This window comes from Engraulis encrasicolus, chromosome 6 (genome assembly GCF_034702125.1).
Source record: "Engraulis encrasicolus isolate BLACKSEA-1 chromosome 6, IST_EnEncr_1.0, whole genome shotgun sequence".
NCBI lineage: Eukaryota > Metazoa > Chordata > Actinopteri > Clupeiformes > Engraulidae > Engraulis > Engraulis encrasicolus.
Window position 1 is genome coordinate 41,613,369 of NC_085862.1, and position 27,500 is coordinate 41,640,868.

The following is a 27,500-nucleotide window of genomic DNA, read 5'->3' on the forward strand; positions in this document are numbered from 1 at the left end:
TTTTCCTGTCTCGCCTTTTCTCCCTCTTCTTTCTCCTCCCCTCTCCTCTCTTCTCTCCTTTTTCTCTGTCTCTGTCTGTTCTTTTTACGAACGCTGCGAATGTGGCCCCACATCACCACCGAGACATCAAAACAATTTTGTTTGCTTTAGTGGGTTATTCTCCATGGAATAACGGGAGGTAATGAAATGTGATCATTATATAAGTCCCATTTGCTCCCCCCCTCCTCTGTATCCATCTGAGATACTATTTTGTGAGCTGACACAGATAACCAAGTTTCCGGTTTTGCTCTGTGGGGCAGAATTATCTCCCGTTTCTGTTTTATTGACGTGTGTGTGTGTGTGTGTGTGTGTGTGTGTGTGTGTGTGTGTGTGTGTGTGTGTGTGTGTGTGTGTGTGTGTGTGTGTGTGTGTGTGTGTGTGTGTGTGTGTGTGTGTGTGTGTGTGTGTGCTGACAGGAGGGTACAAAGGGGACAGTTGTCCCGGGCCCAGGGACAGATGGGGCCCAGAATTGGTTCCTCATTATATTTCATCTATTGGGCAAGGGCGCCCTTTCAGAGGACTTTGTCCTGGGCCCAGCCAAAGCTGTCAGCAGCCGTGTGTGTGTGTGTGTGTGTGTGTGTGTGTGTGTGTGTGTGTGTGTGTGTGTGTGTGTGTTGTGTGTGTGTGTGTGTGTGTGTGTGTGTGTGTGTGTGTGTGTGTGTGTGTGTGTGTGTGTGTGTGTGTGTGTGTGTGCGCGCGCGCGCGCGCATACACATGGATATGTACAAATGAATTAGTTTTTCTTTTTATCCTGCTTTGCGTCTAAAAATGTGCTGCTCAACTCTTTTCTCTGTTGTTGTGTGCCTTGTCTATGGAAGTTTGATATTTATAGTTTTAATATTCAGTTCATCATGTCTTAATATCTTTAAGTTCAAGTTTGACATAGTGTAGTGAAGAGTATGTCATATCCATAGAATGTCTGCAAAGTATGTTGAATAAGTCTGCCTGTAATATGTGTGCCTTTGTGATCCTATGCCATTGTTGATTGAGTGTGGCTTATTATCGTATTCATTTTTTGTGTGTATTCAGTATCACATTTGTTTGTTCAGAAGCCTCCATTTTTTGCCAGGCTGAGAGACAACATTCGGCATTACTGCTGAGTGATTTGTGCAGGCGAAGGAAGGCAGCTCTTCAGTCAAGTGCAGTGTTGTCAGCCAAGCTGTTTCTCATCAGATGTAGAGAGGCAGGCCTTAATTGATTTCTCCATGATTACACGAGAGCATCCTCTCTGTTGTTTATTTTGGACTCCCAGTGATTGTTGTTGTTGTGTCCGACCACTGACTTGGTGTCAACTGTGTCGACATGTCCTCTCCTCTTTGCGATACAGCGTCAAGGCAAGAGCGACAGGATTTGATGAGACTCCCAGCCTCCTCCTTATTCGGAGCAATCACAGGCGGCAGAGAGTGGCCCGCAAGCAGTGAAGGAGCCCCTCTTGAGCGCATCTTAAGTAAAAGGGCTGTTTACCGACATGAGCCGTCAATATTTTGACTGGGCTGTCGGCCCCTGCAACCCTGGTGTCACAGCTCCCCACGGCTCTTAAGGCGACGTTTTAAAGCGAGGCTGCTCAGCCACCCAAGTTTAATGTCGCTGCACTCGTCTTCCCTCTTTCCTCTCTTCCCTCCCTCCCTCCCTCCCTCCTTCCTTCCTTCCTTCCTTTCCTCTTTTCTTCCTTCCTTCGCTCTCTAGTGAGCTCTAGCAATCACCCGCCACTGTCCTCCGGTCCCCGCCATGCAAGGCTAATGCTCAGTGCGCGGCTGTCCAAGCACATCATGTTGGGTTTGGGAGAGCTAACAAGGAGCTCTAGATAAGTGTCAAAATACAGTGCTCGTCAAGGCCCCGTCGGCGAGGCCCTTTCACTATCGTGAGGGGCGAAGGCAAGTCTTAGGCTGCGACCTCTCATTATCCTGCGACCCCGGCTCACCCACATGATGAGCCTGCCAGCCATGTAGCACATACTGTACATGCCAATGCCCTCCCATTCTCACTCTTTTTGGTGGGATTACGTGGACCATCTGCCTGGGTTTGTCTGGGTGACTCTTAGGGGTGTAAATCACAGCCTCCATGACGAGACGATTCAATATCGATGTCTTATTATTCGATGCGATGCGATTTGATTATTTTCGATACTTAAGAATGGCTCATGATACGATACAATATACGATTTGATTCGACTTTTTTCCAATTACTTTTCCACTTCTATTATGTTATGGAACTAGGGCATTGGGCAGGGGCCAGCGATTCGATTCGTTTCGATACTTAAGAATGTCCCACGATACAATGCGATTCGCGATATATCGCGAATATATCGCAATATAATGATACATTTCGATTATTATATGCACCCCTAGAGACTCTTTTATGAATTTAAGGCCCTTTGTCAAATAGTATTTTTTATATGTCTGCTAGCACATAATTGCACCACAGTAGGCCCAATTCAAAAGTTGATGTTATACATGTATTATTGTAACACTATTTGATGCCTGTAGATGTCTACACCTTGTACGCATCAGTGACCCGATGTGACTTCGACTGACGTCACGTGAGTAATGAGTATTTGTGATTAGTGTGTTTGCCAGCAGCCGTCCATATTGCATGCTCGCCCTGCACAAATGTAAACAGCTTTTTGAAAAGGCCGAATCAGCTGAAAGAATGCATGTCTGCTAGACATGAGTGTTAATGACTGTGCGAAAGGTTGAAGCTTGTGGAACTTTCGAGGGGCCCCATGCCCTTTCCCAAGACCTGGAAATCCAATTGAGTCGGTGCACTGATGCTGAAAATCCAGTGACAACGTTTGTGGACCTGATTAGGGGATGCGAGCATGAAAAGACAAAAGAGGAAGTTGTAATCAACTTTGCAACCTTGCAGGAAACAAGGCATCAAGTAAAAGGAACAGGAGGACAAAGAAGTGGCCTTACCTCACCCTGCTGAACATCGACACTAATTGCATACTTTCCAGTCATGCAAATGAAACTTTGACGTCATCAAAAACATTGCTTAACATTGTCGCTTCTTTTTAGTCGGAATTAAGAGTGGCAAAGCAGCACAATTGAGCCTGTAGAAACCCTGTAGCATGTCAATTATCAGATGGACCTTTTAAATTGAAGGTTTTTTTTATTTCATGTACTTGCCTAATGAATAACGCTAACTAGCTCCACAGTTGTCTGACAAGCTTTGTGTTTATTTATCTAACACGCACGCACACACACATGCACATGCACACACACACACACACACGCACACAGACAGGCCACACTGTGTACAAAAATGTCAAGACATGACATTAAAGAAATCATTGGATGCTCTGGTTGTGTGGAGCGGCAGAGACAAGGCCGAGGCAACCCCAGGCTAATGTGCCTATCCTGCGGTAGTGTGTCTTTGAGCCGGTAAAATATCTCTTTGCACTTTGGGTCAATTCGGGGGCTTACTGTGCCTGCAGGATTTTTTTTTATAGCCTATTGATTTTGGAAGACCTTAGCCAGTGCGAGTCAGGGATTGCAACAGCAGACTGACAGTCAAAATTTGAACTCTGCCTTGTGCAGGTCTCTCAGTCATACATTGTTTGACCATAAGAATAATAGCACCCGCAGTCTCAACCAGCATCATCCATCACAGAAGAAGAGTAATTTGTGATCACTCACTCGGTAATAATAACATTTGATTTTGGGAAACAAAACTTTTTTTTTAAATGGCAGAAAAACTCATCAGCGGATTGCTTACAAGTAACATTAAGATAATATTTACTGAATGTATGTATGTTGCTATCTAGTTGATGAATTGATTAATCGTCTTACCACTACACCATACAGAGTCTATCTAGCATCTACAATTAAGATGGACATTCTCAGCTTGGTCATCAAAGACCAATTGATAAGACATGGAGGAGGGAGAAATAAAAGATTTTCTTTTCATTTCATTCGTTTCATTCGTGTAGACTTCCAACAAAAGGACATCCTTCAGGTTTGTTCCTGAATGCGTTTACTTAAATCCACCGAGGCCGTTTGTAGGTCACTTGAGTCATCTGCAGGCAATGCAGGATTTAAAGGCGCCACCGCAGCCTGGGCCATGAACTCCTCATCAGTTTATGTTGTGAATCCTCAGCCTTGTTCGCACAGCCAGTGAAAGTGAGGCTATTAAAAAATTAAATGTGAAAATTTTGAAGTTAAAAAGCTTTTATAGTCGAGTCTGTTTGATCTGAGCAGGGGGAGACGGCAACATACACTATTCTGCATGAAACATTGATGGCTTCTCCTCCCAAAATGATGCAAATATACCTCGTTTCCCCCTGCACTATCGAATCATCTGCTCACTTCAACAAGGCTTGAACAGCGCAGCGGTGGGAAGCATGTGATCTCATGACTGGAGGAGAGGCTCTCCTAAGGGATTTGAAAGTAGGAAGAGCGATGATTGTTTATTGTCTGTAACCCCCTCAAAACACACAAAAACACCACACACACACACTCACACTTTTACTCACTCTTTCACTCACTCAATCTCTCTCTCTCACACACACGCAAAACAGACACACATACACACACACACACACACACACACACACACACACACACACACACACACACACACACACACACACACACACACACACACACTCACACTCACACTCACACTCACACACACACACACACACACACACACACACTCACACTTTCACTTAATCAATCTCTCTCTCTCTCTTACACACACACACACACACACACACACACACACGCGCACACGCACACACACACACAAACACACACACACACACACTGCCCAGCCCTTCCCCACCCCTTCCCCCTCAGCTGGCCGGGGCTGCGTTCATGCTTGTTTACACCCAGGGCCATGTGACTCACGAGGGCCACTGAGGTCATGAGTGGTTGTCACAGTCAGCCCCAGCAGTTCTCCATTGCTCTCCGTTTCGCAGGCATTGCTGTGGCCCTGGCTTTTTTGTTAGTGTTGACTCATGCGGCGTCATGCAGCCCATCCCCAGCCCGGCCCGGCCCGGCCCCAGTCCAGGTCTGCAGTGATTTTTAATGGAGCTGAGATTGCATTGAGGAGGCCATCAAGCCCCCACTTGTCTCCGCATGAGGAGGGGAGAAGGGCCAGTTGCACAGAGGGAATTGGTTTTTCTGTTGGTGTGTGTGTGTGTGTGTGTGTGTGTGTGTGTGTGTGTGTGTGTGTGTGTGTGTGTGTGTGTGTGTGTGTGTGTGTGTGTGTGTGTGTGTGTGTGTCTGTTTATGTGTCTGTTTATGTGTCTGTGTCTGTGTCTGTGTCTGTGTCTGTGTCTGTTTATGTGTGTGTTTGTGTTTGTGTTTGTGTTTGTGTTTGTGTGTGTGTTGTCTGTGTTTTTGTTTGTTTGTGTGTGTGTGTGTACTGTATGTGTGAACGTGTGTGTTCAAATTGTTCTAATTTGAAAATATCTCCATTTCACTTTTAACTTTGACTACTTACGATAAGTAAGGCACACGCACGCACGCACCCACACACACACACACAACCCTGCACTCACAGCACCATACAGTGAGCATCTACAGGACAGGAGAGAGCAGTCAGCGCTTTCCTCCATCTCTACTGTAGCTCTGTAACATAAATGTCACGAATGTGGCAGTGTGGTCTTGTGCCAGTGTGGTCTAGTGCAGTGTTTCCCAACCACTGTGCCGCGGCACACTAGTGTGCCGTGAGAGATCGTCAGGTGTGCCGTGGAAAATTCTTGTTTTCAAAAAAAAAAAAAAGAATTCATTATTATCAGCAAATAGGCCTAATGCCTATAAGTCATTATGTACAGTAGTGTCTGCTGTTGACTGGCGTCCTAATCATGTAATAATTCCTTATCACTAGGTGGCAGCAGGTAGCGAATTGTATTGTAGTAGCTGTCAAAAAAGGCAAATGCCGTGCCGTGAGCTCGAGTCAATACAATGAGAGTTACATTTGGATTTAGGACTACCGGTAGGCTACTTGTACGTGGGATGCAACGGCACCGATTCCATTGTGCTTGGTATGTAAACGAAACACCCTTCACAAAACAAGAGTGCAGACTATTTTGTTGGCCTGCGTAAGCAAACAGAGAGCCAAGCAACATTTATGAGAGAAAAAGGTAAACGAGAGAACTTTAAAGCTAGCTACCGCGTAGCTGAACTTGTAGCCAAATAAAAAAAGTCACAAAGTGGCAGAGACGCTAATATTAGGCTACCTGCCTGCAAAGCTATTGTAAATGAGATGCTTTGACCTTAAGCGGTTAGAGAAATAGCCAAAGTCCCACTCTCAAGTAACACAATTTCCAGACATTGATGACATGTCTGCTGACATCGAAAGTGTGGTTTTGGAAAAGATCCGTATCCGTGAGAAATTTGCGTTGCAACTTGGCGAGGCTGATATTAGTGGACATGCGCAACTCCTGGCCAATGTGCGTTTTGTGGATGGAGACGCAATCAGAGAAAGCGTTCTATTTCGCAAGGCATTGAACATAAATTGATATTAAACATGCATATTCATACTGTAACAGTGAAATCTTTCCTAAATAGCACCGCTACTGTCAGAATAAGCATTATTTTCTGTATTCCTGCAAAAAGAATGCTTTTGGAATAATAATTTGTAAATAGTAAGCCTAAGGCCTACTTTGAAGTTTATAGCTTCCTTAAGAAGGGACATGTTAAGTGCACTTTTTATTTGAAAGAGGAAATTTAAAAGATGATTAAAAAAATACATTTTTGTGTTTATTTGATTGCTATTCAAGACACTTTTATAAGAATGACTATATTGTTAGGCGGCTACTATAATTTGTTTTCATTATTTCATCATTTTTGGTTGGTGGTGTGCCGCGAGATTTTTTGAAGGGAAAAAGTGTGCCCTGGCTCAAAAAAGGTTGGGAAACACTGGTCTAGTGTACACGGTGTAAAGTTGAGCGTGCATGCTGGAGTACATCCTCCCACTTCACCGCCTCCAGGAAGTCCTGCCTGCCTGCCTACATGCTGAGGAGCAGCAAAGTGCTGTTAGCGCCACCCTCGCTGGCTCTCGTACTATCTTGTATCTCGTAGCTCCGCTAGCCAGGCCACCCAGCAAGTGTGGCACGCGCTGTCACAACATGACCCAGCGAAAACACATATTTGCCATCACACCAGTCTTTTACTACACGCAGGGACTCCTGGCACATAGTGCTGTAGCTGTGTGTGTGTTTAGGTGTGCGTGTGTGCGTGTGCGTGTGCGTGTGCGTGTGCGTGTGTGTGTGTGTGTGTGTGTGTGTGTGTGTGTGTGTGTGTGTGTGTGTGTGTGTGTGTGTGTGTGTGTGTGCAAAGAAAAAAATTAATCAGCAAATATGTATACATTTTTCTTTGTAGTATGTGTTTTGACCTGTGACTGTTTATCACTATCTCTGTATGTGGGTGGGTACAGTGCATCAGAACGTAACCTGAGTATAACTTCAGTGTGCGTGTGTCTGTTGTGTAATTGTATTGTGTATTGTGTAATTGCCAGGTGGTGGATGACTGTTATTACACTTAGTCAGCTACCCCTTGTCCTCACTTGGCTGCAGCATAGCAGGTGAGTGCCCTGGCTTGGCTTGGCTTGGCCTGGTCTTTAACGACCTTGAGGTGGCACAGTCTTTACCACAGACACACACACACACACACACACACACACACACACACACACACACACACACACACACACACACACACACACACACACACACACACACACACACACACACACACACACACACACACACACTGCTCCCAGTGCATCTGCTTTAGCATGGCCTTGTGTCACCTGTCCCCTTGTGTCACCTGTACAGTCCACAGCATGCTTGCCAGTGATTTGCTGTTGGATCGGATGACTTAGCCAGCCGTAACATCTTATGATTTTGATGCATTGCCTGTCTGTACACTATGTGTACATGTGTGCGTGTGATTGTGTGTGACTGGAAATAAAGGTGTAGTGCATTATTGGCATACACACGCAGTGCTCAGCCTAAGGGCTTCCAGGGGTATGCCAGTCTCTCTGCTCTGCATCAGCGTACAGTGTAAATATATATTCACGGTTTCCGCACCCCTTTGAGCCGTAATGGTGGGAAAGGGTCATGGCCGTGGCGGGGATGACTGAGGCTTTGTGGCTAAGGATGCCTGGGACATTCTGCATGGCGAATGTGTGTGCCAGTTTTTGTCATGAGATGAGGTGGGACCTGTGCATAGATACTTGACAGCGGGACAAACAGAAGGATGGAAGAGAGGGATGGATTTGAGAGAGGAGGACGAGAGGAGGGAGGAAGGGAGTGTGGGAGCGCGTGGACGAAGGCATGGGTAAAACATCCTCAGGTGTCCGTGTCCATCTCGGTGACACGTGTGCTCAATAATGGAAGAGCGTGACAGGGAGAGGTGAGGTAGATCACACACCTCGTCTGTAGGGGGTGAAACTCAGAGTCCCTCGCGCGTGCGCAGCTCCCTGACGTGCCAGTTGAGATGAGGCGATCAGTTGTCATCAGGTGTGAAGAGCGAAGGCAGGTGTTACGAGCAGGCCCGGGGTGTTAAACCCTGTCTGGCTGCCAGAGTGAAACTCCTGCCATGCTGAAACATGATGGGCACCCCCTACGTACATACACCAGCTATGCACGTACCCCGTGTGTACACACACACGCACACACGCACACGCACACGCACACGCACACGCACACGCACACACACACACACACACACACACACACACACACACACACACACACACACACACACACACACACACAGCTCTCTGGCTCCCGCTCTCACTCAGTCCATCCCAGCAGTCACTGAAATTAAATCTGGAAACGCTGCTTTCTTTTTGTGTCAATCAAAACAAGTCCGCTTCAAAGTCGATTTTTTTTTCCCTAAATGTTTTTTCTTCTTCAGCAGGTCCCCTTGCTTCTAATCTGTGCCCTCACTCTGATTTGTAATTAAGGAATCCATTCAAAAGCTCCATTGCTCTCAGAGCGCCAGACCATTGGAAGTTTCCTCTGATTAAATTTGCTCGTCTGCGCCAGCATTGCCATTCATCCTAGTGGTACTATAAGTTACACATGACAAGGGCGGAATGTCCAGTCTCTCTAGCCAAGTCCAGATTTGACCATGATGAGCATTTTGAATTTAACGATTTTATACTCAATATAATGAATGTAATTTTTCGTGTTTTAAAAAACCTTATTTTTGGTCAGTAACATGATTCGAATTGCTATATGCCTGTAAATGTGAGGGGCGAATGTTAAGATTCTAAGATATCTAGATTTATTTACATCAGATTGCACAAGCCAAAATTATTCTCACCCTGTCATTCTTTTTTTCCCCCTGCAGTATTTTTTTTTGTTTGACCTGTTTTGCCTTCCTGGTTCCTTCTAAATCTCTGGAGCGAGGAGAGCACATGAGTAATGCAGTCTTGGTTTGTTAACGACTCCAAAGTGCTGACAGCTTGGCCTCAACCGGGCTCTCAATTCAATTAAGGGCTATTTCCTGATCTGCCTCCACACATATAAACCTAACTGGGTCCTTCACGCTTCACCGGATGTGTGAGCCCTTCACTTGGGATACAGAGCTGCTGTGAGCGACACAGTGCCATTGTTGGACTCTTGTTAGTAGTATCCGATCTCCTTTTCATTCATTATTTGGTGGAATAGGGGTCTAAGGGTGTACGGCAGGGTTTTCTGGCATATATATATTTTTTTTTACTGAAACCCTGTCAGTGTATATGTAGCTGAAACATAGCCCCCTGACAGAGAAAACACAATGACTGGTGATCTTTAAGGAGTCGCTCCCTCAGGAGTGGTTTAGGGAGGTCAGATGCGGGTCGTGTTTATCTTGGTCAGACTGGGGCCCTGTTCATTTGCGTAAGGGCTCAAACGTGGAGCCTTCTAAGTAGATAACTGGTGAATGTGATTAGCCTGTATGTAAGTTGAAGGAGAGGATTGTGCACATCCCAAGAAAAGGTGCAGGAGGAAGGCCAACTGTAGTTTTCAAAGTTAGAAGTCCGCACACTTAAAATCCTTTTTGTTGTCTTTTATTATTTCATGGCTGGATTACGTTTAGACTTCAACAGTGTTGTAACAAACGTAATCCAGCCATGAAATAATAAAAGACAACAAAAACAATTTTAAGTGTGCGGACTTCTCACTAGTCTGTGTAAGACCTTGAGGGAGCTTTGTCTTGGGAAAGTATGAGGATGTTAAACGGCAGATACTGCACCTACTACTCTGTTCTTGCTGCCTAGAGCTACATGTGCAGTATGTTCTCCTTAACTCTTTTGTACATAGTTTTGGAGCTGGAGGTGTAGTTCGAGCACCGTAGACATATGCATTCCTTGTTTAATATATTCAGGAAGTCGGGCTGTGAAATTAAAACCTTTAATGTAAACAGTCTCGTGTCTCCTCAAAGCATCCCCCTCTCACTTCCTGTAACCAGAGCCACTCCCACTTCACCTGGCCATTGAAAGGCCTGCCTCATTTGTCCATTTGTTTTGTGTCAATTTCTGTTACACACAGCTGCTCAACAAGGCAGTCGTCAGTGGACACAAGCTTCTGCCTTGTCACACTGGACTCTTGTATCGCTGCGATACAAGAACCTGCCCAAAGATTCTCATTTCTTTGGGGTTGACCACAGTTAATTGAAAAATAATTTCATTAAATGAATTTGGCTGTGTCATATATGGACAATGAGATCAATCAAAATATGCCGTGCTTAAAAAATAAAATAAAACATCTACACAGACCTGTTTGTATGGTTCCTCTAATGCAGGCATACTCTTCCAGTTGATATCAAAGGTTGTTTTTTCTTCTCTGTATACAAAAAGTTATTAAAGCACTTCCAGTCCTAAAAACTACAACTCACTAATACATTGTACCGTAAGTTGCGTAGGAAAAAGCAAACAATTATCGTGGTGCATTGTATTATAATTTGCTTGAACATAAGCTGCAGACTGGTTAACTTGTGCTTACCTTCTTTGATGTTATTTTCTTTGATGTATTTTGTGGTAAGCAGACTTTCCAGAACTAGTAGATACCAGGTCTACACACACACACACACACACACACACACACACACACACACACACACACACACACACACACACACACACACACACACACACACACACACACACACACACACACACACACACACACACACACACACACACACACACACACACACACACACACACACACACACACACACAATCCAATGCTACAAAACGTTTTGCAGTGAATTTGATTTGCCACGCTTATAACAATGGCATTAGCAACATTGATCTTGATATTTTGCCTCTTTGAGAGAAAGAGACTATTCCTTTGGCATATGGTTTGCCAAATTGTGATCTGCTATTGTGCTGAGTCATTAATACTTAGTCATTTATTGTGAGGATTGCACCAGTGTCATCTTCGTAGTTGTAACGCCGCCATTAATGCACACTTTCACCCTGTTTCACCCTCTGTTGTATTTATGCCAGCTGCCTCCAGGTCCTCGTTACGCAGGTAATTTCTGCACGAGGACATAGCTTCAACATAGTACCTACACTTGTGTGTGCAATGCGCACAGCCACTTTCCTTGTAAGGATACTTGTCATTAGCCTGGTTCACACCAGACGGTGTATGTGCAGCTTTGGCGCCCCCTGGCGAAGCAGAGCTACACACACTACCGTCTGGTACACAGCCATAGAGCATGCTCCGTCTCCAACCAGAAAATAGGCTGAGAATTTATTGCTTCTGCACGGCCTCCTCACCAACAAATTCCTTCAAAAACCTTCCTGTTAATCTTTAAAGAGTCAATATAGTCTCTAATCTGTCTTGTGACTCCTCAATGTGAGTTACCGTTTATATTGAAGCAATAAATGCTCCGTCTATTTTCTGGTTGGAGACGGAGCGTGCCCTATGGCTGTGTACCAGACGGTGGTGTGTGAAGCTCTGCTCCGCCAGGGGGCGCCGAAGCTACGCATACACCGTCTGGTGTGAACCAGGCTAACTTGTCATGCCTCGAAGCGTGCCCCAAGAGATCCTTATTCACGTCCTCACATCAACCCGATGACTCACCTCACTTGCCTTATCATATGTATGCGCTCACGGGAGCTTGAGAGTTGCCTTATTTTTCCACAAGGGTCGTTGGTTGTCAGCCTGGTTGCACGGAGTGAAACATAATCTGGCTGTCCTCTGAGACCTTAAGGTTGTGTGCGTTCGTGCGTGTGTACGTGTGCGTGCGTGTGTGTGTGTGTGTGTGCTGGGGAAGGGAATAGGAGGGGGGTGGCATGACAGAATTTATAAGTTCACACCATAAACAGGCTCGGCGTTGGATAAATATTTATTAAGATGATTTGATTAAGTCCTCTCCTCCGCCCGCACCGCGCGGCTCGACCCCATCGCTCAGCGCCGCCACCAAATGAGTTGGGTGATGGATGACCTCCAGTACCCCCCTGACATAAAGCTGCCAGCTGCCAGCTCTCCTCTCCCCAACCCTCCTCCTCTCCTCTTCTTCCTCCTCTCACCTCTCCTCGTATCTTCTCTTCTTCTCTCCTTCCTCACCTCTGTCCTCTCCTCTAACCCTTTCTTTTTTGCTCCTCCTCCCTCACCTCTTTCCTCTCTTCTCATCTGATCTTCTCCTCTCTTCTCCCACCTGTCCCCTCTTCCCACACATCTGTCATTCCCTCTCTCCCCTTCTCACCTCTACTCTCATCCTCCTCCTCCTTTATCTTCTCTTGCCATCCAGTCATTTCCTCACCTCTCCTCCTCCCAGACCTCTCTCAGTCCTTCTCACCTCTCCTCTCATCCTCCCTAAGCCGTCTCATCACCTCTTTCCTCCTCCTCCTCTCCTCCTGCGTATCCTGTCTACTCCTCCCTCATCTCCTCCCTCACCTCTTCCTTTCCCTCTCTTTCGTCTCACCTCTCCTCCTCCTCCTATCACTTCTTCTCTCATACTCTCTTATTCATCTCATACTCTCTTATCCTTACCTCTTTCTTCTCCTCTTCTCATTTCCTCCTCCTCCCCCTCTCTCTGCTCCTCTCTCCTCTTCCCCTGACTTGTCAATCACCTCTTTAATCCTCTATCCTCCACTCACCACTCTGCTCTTCTCTTCACCTCGGTCCTTCTCCTCCTGCTCCTCCTTCTTCTCTTTCCTTCTCTCCTTCCGCTACTTCCTCCACCTCCTTCACCCACCCCACATCCCCGCCAGCATCCCCCTCATCTATGCTGCATAGAGCCTATAATGACCCCCTGCCTCTGGCATCTCTGGCCCGGAGTGCTAGAGTTTGAGTGAGAGAAAGAGAAGAGACGCTTTGTGTGTGTGTAACAATACTAGTAAGACATTAGGACTACAAGGCGCAGCAAGGCTGAAGTGATTGAAATGCAGAGAACAGCTTGCTAAGACAGGGTCAGTGAGTGGACTGAAGGAAAAATGAATAAAGATGAAGAGAGCGAGAGAGAGAGAGAGAGAGAGAGAGAGAGAGAGAGAGAGAGGCAGGGGGTAGCTTCCTCTCTTGGGAGTGCATGCTTGAGAAAAGAAAAAAAACAGTAGAATAGGATACTTACTACTACTTACCGTGCATGGACTCATGAAGCATTTAACCAGTAGGTCAAGGCGGATCGATGCAGCTAATCAATCAAGCATCGGGTTGTGAGCCCATGGATGGGTTATATTGATGACCCCCGGCACTCTGTTAAATATTATAGAGCTATCAATTAGTTTTTAAAAACATAGTGTCGAGATGTAGTTGGTGGGGGAGAGAACCTCACGTTTGATGTTCCTGAGATTGATTAATAATTTCAGTAAGTCAAGTAAATGTTTTCAAGAAGCTGGATTGTTATTTGCTCATGTCTGTGGTAAAGGCAAGCACAGTGGGAAACGAGCTAAAATATGATAACCAGCACTATTGAACTGACATCGTCAAAGGTCAGCAGATTTAGATATTTAGATTTAGATTTTAATTTTATAGCAGTTGTATAATTTATTGTCTCTTTTCACACTATCTCTTTGTTTCTTTCTCGCGCGGGCGTGCTCTCTCTTTCACTCTCTTTCAGTCTCCAAGTATTGTAACAACCTCCCTAATCACCTAAGGCTACAGTGTTTGAATGTGTTCAACTCTCTCTCATATCTCCATCCGAACAGCTGCTGACCGAACATGGGAGATGAAAGTAGAGATGAGTGGGAATGAAAGATGCCAGAAGAAACTCAAGGAGAGGTTGAAACAGACAGAGAGAGAGAGAGACAGACACAGACACAGACAGAAGGAGACAGAGAGAGAGGAAGGGAGAAGCAAGAAAAGAGTGAGCGGATGCAGGGAGAGGGAGAGAAGGATGTTGGAGGAGAGGCACGCTTCCTCATAGCCCGGGAGCACACGGTGACCTTAAGGTTAATCTGGCGGCAGGTTCTGAGTTTTGACAGGGGCAGCCAACTGTGGAGAGGAGAGTGTGCCCGGAGGCTCTCCATGTGGCCCGTCAACGCTCGTTAGTCTAATAAACTGCATCCTATCACCCCTGTGTCTTTTTCGCTACCAGGGCAAAGCAATGACAAATTTGGATTCAGCCAAACTGTCGTGATTGTCATTGCATCCCATTTGTTTAGTATCCTAAAGTTAAAAGCCCTTCATGACTTCATGACTCCCTCCCACCGCAATGCTAAAAGAAAGCTTACCAACATGGCGATGGCACTGATATTACACAGTTCACCTCCCCACCCTATTAAGGCCTTGTCTCACAGCTCAGATGAGGAAGGGCTGTATCTGATGACAGGTGGGCTGTAGGTTGGGACATAAAAAAAGATGTTATAACTTTTTTTGTTGTTGCAGAGGAACTCAACTGATTTGGGCTTGTGAGTCAGGATATTTAAAAGAGTACATATGTTTCCAATGTTGAGTTTTGAAATGGTGAAGGTGTTTTCACCAGACAGCTTTGTGTTTGAAGTCCTTCAGCTCTGACGGTAATTAGCACACAAGATCGTTTTCAGATGAAAGATTCACGCCCATGTGCCACGTTACGTATCTCAACCATCAGGCCTTAACTCTCAGCTTAATCCTTATGCTAATCCCATGTAAGTCTTGAAACAACATGCACCCATGTGAGACCCATTTCAATAAGGTCCATTTCAGTTAAGGCTGGGGTCGTGGGTTATGAAGTATACAATCTGTAGTGCTTAGTGATGCTTACCACAATACAAAGGGGCATTGAAAGAGGTTCGGTCGAAACACTTCTCAGTCTGATATAAGGTTAAATTAAGTACCAGGCGGAAGAAACCTGCCTCTATATATGGCTTTTTAAAAAAAAATAAAAAAAAATAAAAACAAGGATAGCAAGCTGTCAGGCAGGAAGATTAGGTTTTAGTGTCTATCACAACCCTGTTCGTTGTTACCTGTGGAACTGTTTGAATCCACAGATAAAAGAAATGAATATTAAAAAGAAAGAAAGAAAGAAAAAACACACATGAAAGTCTTCCTCTTAGAACTTCAACATAGAAGAAGAAAACAAACCCTTGGCCATGTCATCTTTATGAAAGTCCTTCTGGGAAGAAAGCCTTTGATGGACAATGTCATGATTACAGCCATATGCCTCTCCGTCTCGATTATAGCCTTTCTGTAATACCTAGACTCTTCTTATCTGATTCAAAGGTTTTTTTTGTTGTTATACTCAATATGAAAACAGTGACAGATTGAGATCTTCCCACCGTTTTGATTCTTGGTTCAAGCACTTCAAAGTGTCCTTAATGTCAACCCAAAATTTTGTTTCATTTTCACAGTTCTCGATGACATTTTGCTATCGCTTTTCACTTAGACTTTCAATTGTACTAAATTAGAATTTCGCTTTGAGGAAATTCGGCTGCACGTGTTTGTTTAGTTTTCAAAGTGAGTTGAGATGCGGTTGGCAGTGCCAGCAGAAGGGTCATAAATTCAGGAAGTACGTAATGGGCGATAAATTTGTCTCCTATAACCCGTGTTATGCTAAAATGTCTCAGAAACCCACTTATCTGTCAAGCATTCCAACTTAATCTGCCGCTGTATGCACTCGGCCCCTTTGTAGTGGAGACGAGGGAGGAGAAATGAGCAGATCTTCACAAGATACCCACAGCACAATTTTCGCGCACCAATGTTAATGTCCTTTATCTATAAATTGGAGATGGTTCAAAACAGCTGGAAGTCCTGCCATGGTTTCTGGTGCAGACATTCAATTATCTGTAATATGCATTATTGGGAACTATTTTTAAAACGAAAATATCTGAAACCCCGAAGATGGTAGGGAACGGATGGGCAGGAGTATTTTTTCTGAGTATGGAGCGAGACTTACTGTAATTTCGTGCCCTATTACGTTTTGTACAAATAATTTGCACAAGTGGCACTGACGCATAAATTCATACAAAGGGAAGTACAAAAGGAGAGAAAGCCACAGAGCTAATGAAAGAGCAAAAGTTAACACTTCAATATAGGGGAAAAGGAAGAAAGGAAAAAAGATGTGTGAAATAAAAGGTCAGTAAAAAGAAGTAAATTGTACACTTGAGCAGCAGCATTCAGAAAAACCCTGCACCCTGGGGAAAGATTACTGGTCTTTGGGGACTCTCCGCACCTAGCATCTCTCCCCTACTGATGTACATCCAATCATTGCCACTTCCACTCATCATTGGGGGGCCATGAGTCAGTTTTGCTAAGCAATCACCAATTGTAGAAAAAGTCGCATTTCAAAATGATGCCTTATTTTATAATAGCCCCGCTGTTCTCCATGAGCAAGAGTCTAGTAGAAAGAACAGGGAGGCACATTGCAATGGTCAAACTGCTTGCCAGCTGCACCGTTCTAAAAGCATCTCAGTGTTAACGGCCCCTTACACAAAGCATCACACTGGGGCAAAGGTGGCAAATTGTGTGTGTGTGTGTGTGTGTGTGTGTGTGTGTGTGTGTGTGTGTGTGTGTGTGTGTGTGTGTGTGTGTGTGTGTGTGTGTGTGTGTGTGTGTGTGTGTGTGTGTGTGTGTGTGTGTGTGTGTGTGTGTGTGAGTGTTTTTTTTAAAGATGGGAAAAGTACCTCAAAAAAAGTTTATAGTTTATTTCTGATCTGTGCTACGGATGGGATTTGCAGGTTTTGGGGGGTGGGGTCTGTGAAATAAAAGAGAGGGTATATTTCTGTCTCCCTCCCCGGTGTGGTTTGAAATGCAAACTTAACAGATTTAAGTGAGCCCCTCGAGCTCTGCACGCTCGCTCCTAATCTGGTCTAATGTGTCAGAAAGCCTTTCTTAGGGAATCTCTGCTGAAATTTCACACTCGAGTTGTTTGGAAAAGTCAAGGCAAAAATCAAGTTTTACAGAACTTTCATTTGAGAAGTATGTATACTTTTTTGTATCTGTGTTTTCATGGGTGTGTGCGCATGCATGGGCAGAAGCGTGTGCATTGAGCAAGTGTGTGTGTGTGTGTGTGTGTGTGTGTGTGTGTGTGTGTGTGTGTGTGTGTGTGTGTGTGTGTGTGTGTGTGTGTGTGTGTGTGTGTGTGTGTGTGTGTGTGTGTGTGTGTGTGTGTGTGTGTGTGTGTGTGTGTGTTTGTGTGGCAAGTGCTCTAGGGGGACTGCTAGAGGCATGCATTTTTCTTTTTGTAGTGGGCAAGGCCTGTGTTTGCAGCATGGTCCCCAGGGCTCAATATGCCAGTCTCAAGGGCATCTGCCACTAACTGCCATCTGTCTCTCCTGCTGGCCTCTCACTGTCTGTTTACCCACTCTGCATCATACCATGGTCAGTACAAAAGCACAGCGCTCTGGCACGCTGTGGGCTACCTATGGGTGTGCGTGTGCGTGTGTGCGTGTGTGTGTGCGTGCGTGCTTGTGTGTGTGCGTGCGTGCTTGCGTGCATGCGTGCGTGTGTGTGCGCGTGCGTGCATGTGTGTGTGTGTGTGCACGTGTGTGTGTGTGTGTGCGTTCGTGTGTGTGTGTGTGTGTGTGTTTGTCTTAGATCTCCATCAGGCTGGCTCATTAGTGACTTCTACTCCCCCTCACAAATTCCCACACACACATCCATTCAGTGGAATAATCGCTCTTGCTGCTCTCCGCGGTGCTGACCCTGCCACGAGGTCAGTGAGAGCGTTGACTGTTGTGCCCTCCGTGTGCCAGCTTTAAATGGATGCGCCTCAAAGAGCAGCATTCCGAGATGCTTTTGTTTATCACTTCACATGTTCACTTCACATGCTTGCCGCCTTTTTTTTGCTGTTTTTTTAATTATTTTGCTTTTGGTCTTGGAAAAGTGTGTGTGTGTGTGTGTGTGTGTGTGTGTGTGTGTGTGTGTGTGTGTGTGTGTGTGTGTGTGTGTGTGTGTGTGTGTGTGTGTGTGTGTGTGTGTGTGTGTGTGTGTGTGTGTGTGTGTGTGTGTGTGTGTGTGTGTGTGTGTGTGTGTGTGTGTGTGTGTGTGTGTGTGTGGTTTCCTCTGTCAGTTATATAAATAATTTTACTTCGCGGCAGTCCCATCCCTCCATATCTAGCCTCAGGGGAGTAAAACGCATCTAACGAATGATGTGATGAAAAGTAGCATGTCTGTAGGCTAGGGACAGATCAGGGCTTTTTTCCCCTCCCTCTCTTTTTGCCCTCTTTCTTCATCTCTCTTTCTCATTCTCTCCATTTCTATTACGCCTTCCCATTTTTTTTCACTCGTAGCAAAGATTTTTTGTTTTCAGCTCGTTGGCTCCTTGAAAACACGCGAACGCTCTGCTTTCAAGGGGCATTCTGAAAAACGCATTCTGTTGCACGCACGCACACAGACAGACAGACAGTACACCACCATCTGAGGCCTGGCACAATTGCCCTTACCAATACTTTCCAGTACTCCTCAAAAAAAGACAAGAAAAGAAATTGCCACACGGTAAAGCAAAGAAAACACTACTGAAAACATCAGTTGTCAACATGATAATGGCCATTTGTCATGTGTAACCAGCTGTTGTCCCATTTTACTTACGGTATGTCCACATCAAGTGTAATTCTGGCGAGGAATTCCCAGAATGCTGTGTTGGGATGGTCCAAGGGTCTTGTCGTATCTCATCTTGCTGGCGTCAGCACGCCTCTCTTTCTAAGAGTTGTTTTCCCCAAGTGCACTGGCCGACTGGCTGTCATGGAGAAAACACTTACTGTACTGCTTTTCTCCTCCGTCTCTCCGCCACTTGTGATTCACCACATGGTGAATTCACACTGGCTTCCAGTGGCCTTCCTCAGGGGGTGTGCATTTACTGCACATACTGTAAGCAATGCCCATCAGCTAATGTGTCAGACGCCATAGTCGTTTGTGTGTGATGGTTTGAGACCACCATGAGAATTATCACAGACACACACGTGCACACACATAAACACACACACTCATACACTCACACTCACACTAACACTCACCAAGAGTACATAAATCACAGATAATGGGGAGCTAAAGCCTACTGTTGTCAAAACACAATTTTCCCCTCAGATGTCTTTTCCCGGCAGCAGTGTGGGACTAACTTTCTGTTTTTGTCTAGTTTAACCAATTCTCCCCAACATGAGACTGGGAGATAGACCGGGAATTCTGCTCTGGCTGCATAGTTTCAAGCTCTGAGTAGAGAATGCGTCTGTGCCTGGCATATCTGTACGACTTGATTTGGCTCGCAGGAGGAGAGAGAAAGAAAGTGGATTTTTTCAGCATATGACATTTTTTCCTCTGATCTTATCCTGCTGGGCTTCCATCACCTATTAACGCTTGATTTTCTCCCTCCTAATCTCGCCCGCTGTAAAATCTGCCATGACAACGTAATTATTTTGAGGGCCCTATTTGCATTTTCCGAACTCTGCTTAGTAAATGTTAGGTTCTTAGGCCTTTATAGATAAATTAATAATCTTGAGTATTTTAAAAACCATGAAACATTTAAATTGAGTAATTTCTCTTCCCGAGGGGCAGGAACTGCTTTTTTTCCTCCAAATGCGCACATAAGTAGATAGACATAAACATCAGTATTAATCACTCAGACAGAAATTATAGTTCAAGCATGAAATATTTCTGGGCTGAAATTTCATTGTCTTATTCTTATGTGAGATTTGATTAGGCTCTAAAGCCCAAGGATGGTTCAGTTGAATTAATATATGTACAAAGCATTTTATCATGTGAGGACTGCTTCCATAACTTTCATCTGATTATTCAGTTGCACAAATAAAAAGCGATCCTGTGACTAGAGCACATTACTTTTGCCTCGATACGTAGACAGTAATTGATTCCATTTTTTAATCTTTCTCCTTTATTTAATGGCTTACGGCACTAACCTAAAAAAGAACAACCTAGGTTAATAACTCACTTTTGTAGGTCACCAAAGACTTTGTCTTGTTGTTAAAGTAGTTATGTTAAGAACATGTCCACCATTTCGTGTGCCTCGTTCCAACCTTGTGGTGGAGGTTGCTAGACTAGAGGGAACGTGTGAGAGAGGCTGAGAGCAGCATGAAACTTCTGACTCCTGCTAGCATCGCCGGAACATTGATGCCATCACTAATTGCTATTACCATGACAACTGTAGCCAAGCATATTTGTTTGTTCAGAATGTTAGACTGTGCTGGTGATTAGCGCACGGTGGCCGACTACGGCCCTATCGGAAGCAGGAGAAAGCTCTGGATACAGCCTGTCCTCCTGAGCACCTCACAGTGCCATAGAGCCACGGAGTTCATATCTGACCAGCAGCTCTCGGAGCAAGCCGCCCCACAAATCTCCCTGATTTAGCAGCCTCTCCCACATGGACAGCTAGCGTCAGCACAAGTGTCTCTGCCGTTGCCAACACCGCCGTCACGGCTCTCTCCACCAAAACAATTTATTCCCTCCTCCTCGCTTTATTAGCTCTGCTTTATGGCTGGACATGGGCCTGTGAAGCAGAGGACTCCAGGCCGCCCAGCTAACCCCTGCAAATCGATATTGAAGAGGCAGGCAGGATAATTACTTGCACCGTAAGCCACTGCCTGAATAAATCCAACCAGGGCAAGGATGCACGGCCCACCGTCCATCCACCCAACCACCCACCATTCACTCACCATTCACTCACCACTCATTCCATCTTTCCCCCTCTTTTCGTCCATGTGTACGTTGTCCTGGTGTCGCTTTGGCTGCACTCATAAAGTAGCATCAGAGACAGGCCAATTAATGAAGCATCAGATCTACAGTGCCTATAAAAGTCTACACATCCTTGTTCAAATGCCACGTTTTTGTGATGCTAGAAAATGACAGTAAGATAATATCTCAACCTTCTCCACAACTGGAAACTATCACCTGTACAATGCAATTGAAAAACAAACTAAAATCTTTAAAGGGAAAAATAGGCAATAAAAAACTGACTAAAAATTATAACTCAATATTTTTTACATGGTTGCTTGAATATGCACAGCCTTAAACTAATACACTGTTGCGGCACCTTTGACTTTTATTACAGCACTCAGACTTTTTTGCGTAGGAGTCTATCAGTGTAGCACACAATATTACAGTATTTGTAAATGGATTGCCTTTCCACTCCTACGAGCACTCCAAGCGCTTTACATTGTATGCCTCACATTCACCCACTCACATTCAGACACCAGTGGCCATGGCTGCCACGCAGGGTACCACCCTGCCACCAGGAGCAATTTGGGGTTAATCTTGCTCAAGGACACATCAATGGGGTCAGGTAGAGGGGGACTCGGACATGCAACCTTCTGGTTTCCGAACAGGCTCCTCTATCATCTGAGCCACCACTGGGATATTATTGCCAATATTATTGCCAATGCGAGTGCATCTCCCGTGCATGGTCCTCTTCAGATCATCCGACAGAGGTTCGATGGGATTCAGGTCTACCACTACCACGGTCCCTGTGGAGCAGTTCATAATCCCCTCCTCCCTGACTAAGGGCCCAGTTCTAGCTGAAGGAAAATGTTCTCAAAACATGATATTGCGACCACCATGCTTCACTCTTGGCATCGTGTTATTTGGGTGATGTACAGTGTTGTTGTTGCACCAAACATACTCTTTGGAATTATGTCTACAACATTCAACCTCGGTTTCATCAAGCCCTAACGTATTTTTCCACATGCATTTGGGAGATTTCAGATGTCATTTTGCAAGATTTACTCCAGCAAGGTTGAGCATTTTGGACATAATTCCAAAAAGTATGTTTGGCTCAAAACATCACCCAAATAATACCATACCTTTAGTGAAGGATTGTGGTGGCAGCATCATGCTTTGAGACCGTTTTTCTTCAACTGGAACTGGGGCCTTTTGGGAATTATGAACAGCACCAAATTCCAGTTTCTGTTGCCACAAAATGTGCAACATTGATCTATTTTTTACCCAAAAATCTGAGTGCTGTAGTAAAGCCAAAGGTGCTGCAACTAAGTATGAGTTTTAAAGATGTGCATATTTATGCAACTATGTTAATTTAAGTTTTTCACTTTTTTCCCTTTAAAGCTTTGTGCTTTCTTTTCAATTGACTTGTACATGTTATGGGGGGTAGACTTTGTTATAGCCACTGTATGTGTTAGTTACTTTATAACAGCCGTAGCATGTCTGGCCCTCCAGATCAAACCACATGTGATCGTCCAGAAACCTGAGATATCTCCATGTGACCCCCCTGTCTTAAATCCTGCCATCACGAGGACATCTCCTTTGATCCATCGTGACTATTTCAGAAGGAAAGAGTTATAGGTTTCTCTGTGTTGTGAAACTGGGGCTTTTGGCGTTAGCCCAAGATCAGTGTAGCCTATGCAGTGCTTGAACCATACAGAGCTGTCCCGATGTGCACTCGGAATGGTGCCGAGCTGTCTCGATGTGCAGTCGGAATGGTACCAAGCTGTCCCTATGTGCACTTTGGAATGGTCTCGGACATCTATGGAACCTGCTCCACAAAGATGGTTCAGTTCTAGAAATATACAGAAAACATTATGAATCAGCTTGCCACTGGAAGTGTAGAAAGGATTGTTCATTGAAATTCCTTATAATTCATAGCAAAATAAGTACACATAAAAACCGTACACCTGTTCAAATGAGAGGCCTACCTTGTCTTTCAAGCTAGAAGGGTCCAGTTCAGAACAGATTACAATAATGGTTATTTGCAGAATCAAACCTAAAACACTTCACCTAGCTCATTACACTGACTGCCAGTGCTGCAAACCAGCTTTAACTTCTGTCCGTGTGGCCAAACTGCTTCAACTTTTCTCCTTAACGTGTAACGGGTTTCCTTAACCTTCTTTGATTTCCAGAACTCCAGCCCTGCTGTGACCAGCCCGACTGCGGCTGCCCCCATCACTGGCTACAAGCGCATGGTTATCCCCACGCAGCCCACCCTCACTGCCACCAAGAAGTCCACCCCCAAGGCCCAGGGCTCCCCGGGACCCTCCGCCGTGCCCTCCCCCAGCCCTGGTGCCAAGGCCCAGACCCCAGCAGCAGCCCCACAGCCCGTCCCGGCCTCCTACACCACGGCCTCCACCCCCAGCCAGCCCACCTTCAACGTCCAGGTTGTGTGAAATGAAAGGATTTTTGACACGCTGTTGAATGGTTTTCTTGTCCTGTTAATACTACTGTGTGAAGGTAAATGTGACGTATGAGTTATGTATGGTGTAAAGCGTCCACACACGGCAAGACTGATGAGTTAAGATTAAAATTGAGAGTTGTTTGGAAAATGGCGACTAGTTTTGTTTTCTTGAAGGGGGAGATCCCAAAGCTGGAGAGCATCTTCTATTAATGCCTTAAGTGAAAGATTGACCAAATATTATTTTCTGTTAAAGGCCAATGTTAGAAATAAGATTTGTCTTTTGTGTGATCTACTTGTCTTTCAACGAATGTACTTTTAATGGGGAGACATTCTTCACACCCCCCACCCACACACACACACAAACACACACTGACAGGTCCCATTTTGTTCTCATCTTTCCAGGTGCGGGCAGCCCAGCCAGGTCCCCAGCACCCTCCGCCTCCCCAGCAGTACGGGCACCCTCAGCAGCAGCCCATGAGAGGCCCCGCCCCGGTGCAGTACATGCCGGCCCAGCCCAGAGGACCCGACTTCGCCTACGGGCCGCCGCAGCCGGGCTTCACGCCGCAGCAGGGCTATGCTGACTACGCCTACGGCATGGGCGGACCACAGGGGCAGGCAGGCTACCAGCCCCCGATGCCAAAGAAAACGTACATCACGGACCCTCCACAGGCCCTTGCACCCTACACTACTGGGCCTCCTGTGCCCCAGAAGGTAAGACGCGAGAGGTGGAGATGGAGATGGAGGTGGAGGTGTGGGAGACAAGGGAGACTAACACAACTCGATGCCCATAAAGCAGGTGCATCTGTGCTCTGTGCACTACTGACCTAACCTGAAAAGTGTGTGTGTGTGTGTGTGTGTGTGTGTGTGTGTGTGTGTGTGTGTGTGTGTGTGTGTGTGTGTGTGTGTGTGTGTGTGTGTGTGTGTGTGTGTGTGTGTGTGTGTGTGTGTGTGTACACGTGCGCGCACGAGAGAGAGAGAGAGAGAGAGAGAGAGAGAGAGAGAGAGAGAGAGAGAGAGAGAGAGAGAGAGAGAGAGAGAGTTGTTACTGTATGCATGGTTAAGTGCTTCTAGTGGACTGTGAGAGTGTGTGTCTGCTTTTGTGGGTCTTTCTCTAGTGTTGCCTTTGTGAGCAAGCACGTTTTTTATGCACCGTGTGTGTGTGCGTGCGCGTGCATTTGTTGTTGTGTGTGTGTGTTGGTGTGTGTGTGTGTGTCTGTTTACATTTTAATTGCCTCAGATGGCAATGCAACAGGGAGCTTCTCGCCGTCCTTCGTTGAAATGTTATGAATAAACAGTTATTTTAACCTTTATGAATTTTTTATCAGGCTTTTCTACAGGGGTTTACACCATCTGATTTCATTTGTCTAACAAAAGACACAATGTTTATCTTGGCCTGCACTGCTCTGCCCTCTCTCATCTATAATGGCTTTACACCAGAAGTAGTCACATTTAGTAGATGCACTTTAATATGGATAGTAAGGATTTAGCAAAATGATGTAAAATTCTTCCCCTTTGACAAAATAAGTTGTTAAGCTCGGTAGCAAAATAGATTGGGGGTATCTTTCTATGGCTTTAGTGGTGCAGACTGTTGTGCACCACGCACTTGTATACATTGCCATGGAATTACTCGGCATATTTCAGGACAACGTCAAAAAACTGCAGCGCATAGGCATTGTTTGAATCAATACCCTGGAGCCTGTGAGGGAACTGCCTAAGGTATGCCCGGCAAGTGACACTTAAAGGGTTGGAGGGAAGATGAGAGAGAGTGCTCGTCTCGGAAGAGAAAGATAAACAAGATGTTGCCATTGACTGGAAGGGGGAATAAGGCAGAAGACAGTTTTTCTTTTTTTTTCCCCACTTCATTGTGGTATCACCGTCTTTGCCTTTAGCAGATCTTCTAGGTCATCAAGTCTGACGTCAAGACATTCCACAAATGGAACACTTGAAGGCCTCTGTGAGAGGCAGATATCCACTATAATCTTTCCAAGAATGTTCAGCCTTTATAATTACCCTCTGGAGATAAAATATCCACTTACATTACAGTTCTGCAATGCTCTGCTTATGAATTTATTTTATATAGCAGTGATGTAATTCTCCTTGACAGTTTTTTCTTTTTCTGCTCTTTCTCTGAATGCTCCTTTTTTTACTTGCCTTAGTCACTTTATTGTGTATTTTTCCAAGCATTGTTTTTCCTACCAAGATCACATGTGAAGAACTAGAATGTGTATAAGACACAGTAGGTATTCAGCTTTTGAACATGTACACTCGGTGTACTTGAAAATCATTAAACTTGCATGTGCAGCCATATGGCTTTTTGAAAAGAAAAGAAAAAAATATATTAAAATTAAAAACAGACTGTATTTTTAGCCAGAGTGAGCTTGAGAGGTTTTTTAATGTGCTTATGCATGCATGTATGCATGTATTTATTCATTATTATTTTTCCGAGACCCAATGGGGACATGGGAGGACGTTATCACTACAGATAGCCCTATGGAGACAGACAGTGTAGTCTCAACACATTATTCTGTTGGCTGCAATCTCTGGAAAGTGGAGAGGCCCTTGAGTACGCCCTAATTCAAGGATTTTATACTCACACACACACACAAAAAATTACAAAGAGGACTGGCTCAGCTTCTGGGAATAGCTCATCAAGGACTTATGTTTTACTAAACACAACATTAAATGTGTTGCTCATTGTATTGCACATCACCATGTATAAAAATACCTAATTAATATTGTTCAAAAAATATGTTTCGCTCGCAGTGGCTGGTCTGGTCTCAGTATGGTGCATTAGGAAAACAAAAGGTGCCGTTTAGTGAATCTGTTTGATTTCCTTTGATTTCAGATAAAAGCAAATTTCTCTTTTTGTAGGAATTAAATGCAGAACACGATATGTCTATTTTAGGAATAAAAAGCACAAGCCTAGTCAAATAAAACCTTTCAAAGGTGGTTGCTAGAATATTATGCCAGGTCTGTTCAGGGAGATGAATTGTCTACTAGAAGAATTTTTAAACTTCTAATGATGATGCCATGATCAGAAGAGGCAAAGCCTAATCCAAATATAGGCTTTATTTCATTTCACTGCCCGTTTTTCATGTATGTAATGTATTGTGTATTTACACTGTACCATATGGTTACGGTCAGTGTTTGATATGTACAGTGAAGGCACATAATATAACAATATTATGAAAAAATCTTACCGATCAGTCAGAATTTGTCTCTCACTCTCATCTGGTTTACACACTTCTGAATCATACTCATTTGCTACATACCAGGTGCATACTAGATGGACGCTAGGCTGACAGGCATACCATTAATTTTGAATTACTTCACAAATGGTCTGATTATACTTCTCTCCAGACCAAAAATGAATTACGAAGTAATTAATGTCGTCTGGTAAAACTAGGCTAGATGGACACCTCTTCACTACCAGAGCAATGGCCTGTTACAAGAATAGCACACCTGACTAGTTAGCATGGTGCTATCTTGCCAGGAGAGAGCCAAATTCACCAGTTCTATCACAGAGCATGTGTCAAAGGCTATCCTTTAGTCTAGGGATGTGTAATGATTCATTAAACATAGAAAAGCATGTCATCAAGCACGACTTTTGCATACCTAAGATTTGGCCACTGACTATCTGGGGTCAAGGAATGTGTACATCACAAAGCTGAAAAGTGGAATAAACTATCTTTGTGGTTATCAGCAGCCACTGTTTAAATCTCAATCTAATTAAGACGTGCCTTCATCTGGACAGCATTCTCTTTGGCTACCAGTGTGGGGCCTGATGCATTAATGTTTTTTCCCATGTGTGAAACACTTTGAGTTGCATGCCTTGTATGATACAGTGCTATACAAATACAATTATTATTATTATTATTACAATTATTATTATTGTCCTCTCAACCTCCACCCATTCTGAGTTTGGCAAGGCAGGTAATGTCCACTTGAATGGTGTTTCTCAATGGGGGCACTACAGCCTCCCAGGGGTGTTAAGGCAGGGCTTCGTTCCCAATGGGGGGGCAT

General features: G+C 44.8%; 1 protein-coding gene across 4 annotated transcripts in view; it reads left to right on the forward strand.

Annotated features, from left to right (window-relative positions):
• lpp (LIM domain containing preferred translocation partner in lipoma) overlaps window positions 1-27,500 on the forward strand; it is a 232,562-nt gene that overhangs the window by 130,921 nt on the left and 74,141 nt on the right. For all 4 annotated transcript variants that reach the window (XM_063201661.1, XM_063201662.1, XM_063201663.1 and 1 more), the window contains 2 exons: window positions 23,206-23,460; window positions 23,880-24,188. In XM_063201661.1, the coding sequence (XP_063057731.1) occupies window positions 23,206-23,460; window positions 23,880-24,188 (564 nt within the window). The remainder of the gene's footprint in view (window positions 1-23,205; window positions 23,461-23,879; window positions 24,189-27,500) is intronic.